This window comes from Heloderma suspectum, chromosome 8 (genome assembly GCF_057233095.1).
Source record: "Heloderma suspectum isolate Gila_16-S chromosome 8, 16-S_ref, whole genome shotgun sequence".
Classification (NCBI taxonomy): domain Eukaryota; kingdom Metazoa; phylum Chordata; class Lepidosauria; order Squamata; family Helodermatidae; genus Heloderma; species Heloderma suspectum.
The window spans coordinates 19,583,424-19,591,264 of record NC_139465.1 but is presented as its reverse complement, the minus strand read 5'-3'; the positions used below and the strand labels follow the sequence as shown (position 1 = coordinate 19,591,264).

Here is a 7,841-nt window from a genome sequence, read left to right as displayed (position 1 = left end):
CTCAGAGGCATCGTTACCCTCCTTGCCGCGGCCCGCCTCAGATGAAGCGCCGCCCTACCCCTTTGGAGGGACTGCATAGGAGACGCGCCGCCTGACAGAGCGCGCCTCAGCAGCAGCCGCGCGTCGAAGCGGCGGGCTGTCGGTGCGGCGATGACAGGGTTAAAGAAGGAAAAGCGGCAGCAGCTCCGCCCAACCCCGCCGCGGCCACGCCCCTCGCCGTCAACGCCCCTCCTCCAGCCGCGCCTCTCCGGCCTCCGGCCCCAGAGAGAGGGGGCGGAGCCTTCCGCGCGCCCCTTGCCGGCGAGCGCGCGTGCGTGCGTGCGTCACGGTGGGCGGGGCCGCCCTTTACGTCGGACGGGAAGGTGACCGGTGTGGGGGGAAGAGAGCGAAGCCGCCGCCGCCATGTTGTCCGTGGCCGTCCGCTCCGGCCCGCTCGCCCCGTACCTCTCGGCCGTCGCGCACGCCGTGCCGGGCCCGCTGAAGCCCTTGGCGCCCGGGCTGGCGCCGGCGGCCGCGAAGCTGCCGCCCCTGGACGCCAAGCGGCCCCTGCTCTGCCGGGAGTCGCTCCGCGGCCAGGCAGCCCGGCGGGGCCTCGTCGTCACCAGCAGCCTCAACGGTGCGGGCGGGGAAGACCGGGGGCGCGGCGAGGGGAGGGCGGCCTCGGGCAGGGACGCCTCTGGGCTGGCGGGGGGAGCGCGTCTCTCTCCCCCTCCTCTCCCTCCCTCCCTCCCTCCCTCCCTGTTGACGGGGGCCTCCAGAGTGGGGCAGAGCGAGCGGGGGAAAGGCTTGCAGCCTCCCCCGGCCTGGCGCCCTCCAGATGCTTTGGACCACAACTCCCAGCATTCCTCGCCGTTGGCCGTGCTGGCTTAGGCCGATGGGAGCTGGGGCCCAAAACCACTGGAGGGCACCAGGTCGGGGGAAGCGGGTGTATCAGTTTCCTCTTGCTTTCCTGAGCACGCGAAGACCAGGGGTGGGCGGATCGTGGCGCTCGAGATGTTTCAGACGTCAACCCCCAGCATCCCCGACCACGGGCCGTGCTGGCAGGGGCTTCTGGGAGTTCGAGGCCTGGATATCTGGAGATCTAGCTCTGGCCCACCCATGCTTTAGGATTGCTAGGAAAGTGCCTGTTGTTGTGGCCAACTCCTCACCAGAGGGGTCACAGCCCCTGTGATTGGGGCTGCCCCGCATCAGACTGCGGCTCACAAGTTGGAAATGCTCGGTGCCTCCCTCGCACACATTACTATGGCAAGGGCGTAGGTTGGCCTTCTTGATGGCCCCGGTAGCCTTCCTCAATCTGGTGCCCTCTCCATGTGTCGGACTGCAACACTTCCCATCATCCCCAGGACTAGGACTGAACAGACCCAGGTTCAAGGCCACAGCTAGCCATGAAGTATGCTGGGTGTCCTTGGACTAATCATTGTAAGAGAATAGGAAGCTGCTTTATATTGAGTCAGGCCACTGATTCATTTAGCTTGGTATTGTGTACTACACCGACAGCCCTACCTGGAGATGTCAGGATTTGAACCTGGGACCTTCTGTGAACAAAGCATGTGCTCTGTTGCTGAGCAGTGGCCCTTCGCCATCTCTCAGCCTCTCCTGCCTCGCAGGTTTATTGTGCACATAAAATTGGGGTGGGGTAGGGGACTATGTATGCTGCCTTGAGCTCCCAGGCATGTTAAATAATGCCAGCTTTCTATAACTGGGAAGTGAATATGTGTGGTGCGGGGGTGTATAACTAAGTCTTTTATCTGACCTGTTCCACTAAAGGCTAGAGGTGGGGATTTGCATGATTGAATGTTCCTCTTGTGTGTGTGTATGGGGGGGGCACAGGTAGAAGTCTGGGAGAAAGGTTGTGGCCTAGCCTTCTCCCTGAAAGGCTGGATTTTGGCGTGCAAGGAATATTTTTATATGGAGTGATATTCTGTATGGGTTGTACCACTTCAGACTTCAAATGGGGGCTCACATGATTGAATACGTCTCTTAAAAAAACCCTTCCCCCAAATGTAGGTACTACTGAGAAGGGTTCTATCCTAGGCTGCTTGTCATGTTAGTTTTCTGTGTGGAAGGAATGTTTTATATGGAAAGAGTATTGGATTGCATGAGCTATCACCTGCAGCTTCAAGTGACACAGTCCAGGGATAGGTGTACCATTTCAGTGAGTATGTAGGCCTATGACTGAGTATGTATGTTGAGGAATGGCTTAGCCTTGTGTAGCATGAGGACCTGATTGAGGTGGCAGCACATTTCTGTGTTGATTTGTTCACACTGATGTTTGCCCATACCACCCAGGGTTCAGAAGTGCTGCTAGGGGAGAAGCTTGAAGTGCTCCTCCCGCCCCCCATTCCCCCAAAATCAAGTTTGCCTCTACCTGTATAGCTCAATCCTGGGTCTTGGTCATGCTTGAGTGGGGAAATACTAGAGACTGACTTTTTAAATATAAGAACAAAGTTGCTATATCAGATGAGAGTTCTATCTAGAGCACTTGTTCATTCCTTGCAATCTGGTTTTCAGAGGTACACTGCTTTTTTGAAAGTTCCATTTAGCTATTACGGCTAACTGATACTGATAGACTTTCTCTCCTGTTAGCATCTTTTAGTGTGGAGGAGACAAGGAATGGGGTAGTATACTAGGTATTATTTCAGATTCTAAGTAGTATTTCAGATTATAAAAGGACACATGCTAAGGTGTAAGACTTCTTGGCAGTCATATTGCAGTTGTGAAAATTGAATTTCTGATTTTTTTCATAGTCGTGTTACTTGCTACAAGGTTAAAATGTAAATATGCTTTGTATAATGTTGTCTAGTGTATAAATGTATACTTAACAGGGTAGGATTATGTTCTACTAGAGGAGATTGCAGAAATGCTAAAAATTTGTAAAAAAAAAAAAGTGTTGCTTCATTAGTTCTTCATTGAACACAAATAGTCTTCTGTTTAACTTTAGACCTTGAAATTAAATTTGTATTAGCTTGTCCTAAATATCTTTAATAACAAACTTCATTTAATTTCTTGGGAAGTAGTCTTCAAAAAACAAAACAAAAAGCTAATTGTAAAGAGATGCTATTTATTCCTTCATTAGTTCTAGCTTGTTGCAGACACTGTATTGTAATCTTCTTTGCAAATCTCTTGTCCCAGGAGATCCTAAATTATCTTAAGCACATTTCTGGAAACCTTAATTTTCTTGTCCTTCAGTTCCTGGAGAGAGAAAAAATAAAACTAAACTTGCTGTTACATGCACACATACTTGAGAGAAAGCTTCATTGAACTCAGTGGGACTTGCGTTTGAGTAAACATGCTTAAGATTGCACTGTAAGGAGGATTAGACTTATTGAGAATGTCCTCTGTCTTGAAGCCCATTAATACTTTGGGGTAAATCAAGAATCTGTCGATTCATATACAAACTGCCATGTCAACTTGAATTCTGGAAATGGTCATCTAATTCATTATCTTTCGTGCTGCACCTTCCCCTTCTACAGTTATGGGCTTAGCCTGAGAATTGTTTTGTCTTTGCATCTTTTTTTTCCCTTGGTTGGGAGGAAAGTTGGTTGATTGTGTGTACAAATTTTGAAACACAGCATCCATTGCAATTGTACTAAAGGGGTATCAGGCTTGCATTGATGGCAGCACTTGAGAATCAGGCTTGTAGTTCCACTAGTAATTCTACTAGTGTAGTGATCTGGGGTGGACAATTTTCAATGTCTAAAAACTACTTGTTTCAGAAAATTAGTGGCGTAATGACTGCAAGTAACAGTCCAACTGAGCAGTTTCAAAGATGTAATTAACCTTTTTTAGGTGATTATCCCAAGGAGCCGTGCATGTAATATCAGACACCACATTTTTGTGTGTGCTCAAATGACTGTTAACAGTTTTTGAAATATTTCACTTCAGCCACTTGGGTATAGGAAATACTTGAGATATTTATAAGCCACATAAAATGAACGCAATATGCTTTTAAAAATTGTGTTTACTAAATATGTCAAGCATGCTAAATCAGACTCCAAACAACTTGCAACAGAAAACTTCTTGATTCAAAACTTTCAAGGGAATCTACATTACTGGGTCTACCGGAGATACTAAACCTAATAATCCAAAGTCAGTTGTAATCCCAAAGGCTTCAGTGCAGCTAAGGATGCCATAAGTGCACTTGTTTGCCTGGTTCAATGAAAATCAAGGTACTTGGGTTGTAGATTAGGCAATATGTGTCCACAGAATTTCACATAAATGTACAGAAGTGATCTAAAGTATGTGGCTCATCCACTTAAAAGTGTATTCTAAATTTTACTCAACTTTCAAACAGAACCTCCTTAAAATGTGGCTGTAATCCTACACAAGGGCTGCAGGAGTAGGCTTGACAAACCCCCCAAGATTAGGGATATTTTAACAGCATATAATTCTCTGAGTTTCTACCTCTTTTGGGGATGACATACGTGTTTTTTCTCAGTTATTACTACAAGCTGTTGGTGGTTGATAGACTTCCATGCTGGGATAGTAGGTTTTCATAGATAATTATAAGAGGAAAGAAGTGAAATGCTTCCACCATCTCAGAGGCCAATAAGTTCATTCAGGTCTTGTGGGGAACTCGTAAAAGTCAGTGGTTAACTTGTTCAGTTGAAAAATATGCCTTCACAGTTGTTGATATATTGGGAAGAAAATGCTTTGTATGAACTTGATTTATCACCAGTGTAACACTGATAATAAGAATTCCATAACGCTGCTTTCCCTTTCCTTTGCAGCTCCTACTAGCCTTCGTTACATCCACAATGATGTCACTGTGCCAGACTTCTCCGACTACCGTCGCCATGATGTACTGGACAGCACAAAATCATCCCAAGAGAGCAGTGAAGCCAGAAAAGCGTTCTCCTACTTACTCACAGCAACAACTTGTGTGGCCACAGCATACATTGCTAAGAATGTTGTCACTCAGTTCATCTCCAGCATGAGTGCCTCTGCTGATGTATTGGCCATGTCGAAGATTGAGATCAAGCTGGGCGATATTCCAGAAGGCAAGAATATGGCTTTCAAGTGGCGAGGAAAGCCCCTCTTTGTGCGTCACAGAACCCAGAAAGAGATTGAGCAAGAAGCGCAAGTTGCTTTGACTGAGTTAAGAGACCCACAGCATGATTTAGACAGAGTAAAGAAACCTGAATGGGTTATACTGATTGGTGTGTGCACCCACCTTGGTTGCGTTCCCATTGCTAACGCTGGAGAATTTGGTGGCTATTATTGCCCTTGCCATGGGTCTCATTATGATGCATCTGGCAGAATCCGTAAAGGTCCAGCTCCATTAAATCTTGAGGTTCCATACTATGAATTCCCTTCGGAAGATTCAGTTATTGTGGGTTAAATTCCCAGACACTTGCCTCTAAATATTGTTTGCGCACATTGAAGAAAGAGGCCAGTGTAACGTAATGTAATAATGAGTCAATCATACGGTATTGCTAACTGTCCAGAGTCACTGTTCAGCACTAAAGATTTGTCTGCAAACTTGGTCAGTTTTAATAAAGGGTTAAACTGATGTCCTATAACAAGATGTAGTGTGTCTGTAATTACTAAAACAATATCATGTTCTGTAATTGGAAAACGGGTACAACTTCCCATAAATAGGTTTAACTTTTTGGATGAAAAGCAGTGAGCCAGACAACTGAGGTGGCTATCAACCAGTTTCTGCAGTAATTCCCTTGTGCACGTGAACAGTCCCTACTGTCCTTGGGCACACTCTCAAAACTTAATATGTTTTAAGCTGATCTTAAGGATAGATTTTAGCCTTAGTTGGTTTTTAAATACAGTTGTAACACACTCCTTTATTGTGCTCCTTTGGTGGAGGTTGCATTTCCATATATGCAAAGCAACAGCAGCATCACAAGCATCAACTTGCTTATTGACCTCATAATCTGACATCTCTAGACCTCTGGACACTTTTCTAGAGCTTAGCCTGCTCATCTCAACTGCAACCTTCTGAGGAAAGAAAAGTCTATCCATTTTCTGTATTTCATAATTGGTCATATAAGCAACCAGACATTTCCCAGGCTTCTTCCCTTCATGATAAGGTAATGGGGCTAGCTTTTACAATGTCACACTTGAGTGGTCATGGGCACAAGGTCTTCTCATTGTTATCACTCTTCTTACACTATTTCTCCTCATAACTGTGTATCAGCACAATGGCAATTGGGTAATACGTTCTTTAAAACATAAAGGAACGTTCATCATATAGTTCAAAAGCCAGCAAAACAAGATTAATTAAAAATAATGAATTGGTTATCATTGCTCTTTAGATTGTGATCATACTGTCTAGATTATTGTTTTAAATTGCTGTGCACTACCTTGATGGGTTTTTAGTAAACAAGGCCATATATAGATGGTGATGATGGTCTAAGCCTAGAAATGCCTTATGCCACAAATAGAGACTTCCTACAAATAGGAATTTTACTTTTCACATAGAATTCTTTTGCTTTTGAAGCCTCATTGATTTGCTACGAAGTAGAGATACAGCAACCACTGTCCTTTCATTTTGCACGCTTTGAAGTTTTATATTACTTTAAAGGCATTGACAGTGAGGCTTACCTAAGTGTAAAAGTCAAGGCTTGGTGGAAAGTGAAGAACAACAAAACTATATGACAGCAACAACTCTAATAATTTGTTTAAGCTTGTGCATACTTTGAAAAGGATCAGATGGGTTCAGCCTCATTGTATGAAGGGGGCTAGGGATTCTGCAACTACGTTTTCTGCACAATTATGTTTCTCAGGGTTCTTTGATATCCAAATTGTACTTACAGTAAAGATGCAGCCTCTGACATGCATTGAGTTTGAACTTGTAAGTCAAAAATACACATCCTAAAATAAAATAAATATAAAAAATTATGTGCTGCCTTTTAGCTGCCATAAGGGCCCCCAAGGTAGCTCACAGCGATAAAAACAATGCTGATCCAAAGAAAAAAACATGTTGCTGATGGCTGCTTTTATGTAAACACACCTTAAAAGGCTAGCGAAATAAAATGTCTTGACTGCCTGCCTAAACCCATCAATAAAGGTTCTAGTCAAACCATTCAGAATAGAGTCCTGCAACGGGGGACCTGCCACTAAAAAGGCCTTCCCTCATGTTACTGCCAGCCACACCTCCCTTGGCAGAGCCATTTGCCCATCTCCTTTTACGTCTGCAAAGGTAAATGCTCACTTCTGACTTCTGTAAGCACTTAGAGCAAAATGATGTTTCATGATCTTTTTGGAGCTAGCAGGTGGGTTAGGAACTTATCATAATTGCAGACAATACAAAACACCTTGATGGAAAGCTTGCAAAGAATTCCTGTTAGCATCATTTAGCAAGCAGCTAAAGTGTTCCAATACCCTATTTTTATGAAGTCGTCTGCAGAAGAAAGGCCTATTAACCATTACATTACCAACATGCAGGCTATGATATTTTTTAGATGAGTTGAAATGAGAGAATTATCAAAATATCGGAGCAATGAAATACGTAAGTGATCTATTACTGGATGTCTAAGCATGTTCTGTTGGACATGTTATTAGTGAAACAGCACTGACGAGTGGGGGGAGGATTCTAACAGCTTGAAGAAAGCAATTGAGGTCTTAGAACCATGCATAGAACTATTTTTAAAAGTCTTCGGTTCTGCTTTGATCTCCCCTTCAAAGAGGCCTCGCTTAACCACTTTCTGTATGCACTTAATTTTCCCCACCTGATAAAGAGTGCCAATACTTTAATGCACAAAACTTAACCTGATGGATGCCATGTTTTGACAAGAAAGCATATATGCTAGTCAAGAGGCTAAACTTTTCTGCCTGTGGGTGAGGCTTGATATGGGGTAACTGCAAACAAGGCTCGCCCACAACTT

General features: G+C 44.7%; 1 protein-coding gene across 1 annotated transcript; it reads left to right on the top strand.

Moving 5' to 3' along the window:
* Window positions 1-347: 347 nt before the first annotated feature.
* UQCRFS1 (ubiquinol-cytochrome c reductase, Rieske iron-sulfur polypeptide 1) lies at window positions 348-7,042 on the top strand. Its single transcript, XM_084813053.1, has 2 exons — window positions 348-616; window positions 4,731-7,042. Exons 1-2 carry the CDS (start codon window positions 403-405, stop codon window positions 5,339-5,341), a joined length of 825 nt encoding a protein of 274 aa, XP_084669179.1. The 5' UTR covers window positions 348-402; the 3' UTR covers window positions 5,342-7,042.
* Window positions 7,043-7,841: the final 799 nt, after the last annotated feature.

Excerpts from the sequence above, each read along its gene's own strand:
- UQCRFS1 (XM_084813053.1), top strand. The coding sequence starts at position 403 with ATGTTGTCCGTGGCCGTCCGCTCCGGCCCGCTCGCCCCGTACCTCTCG. Across the intron at positions 617-4,730 it reads CGTCACCAGCAGCCTCAACG|CTCCTACTAGCCTTCGTTAC; the intron begins GTGCGGGCGGGG and ends TTTCCTTTGCAG.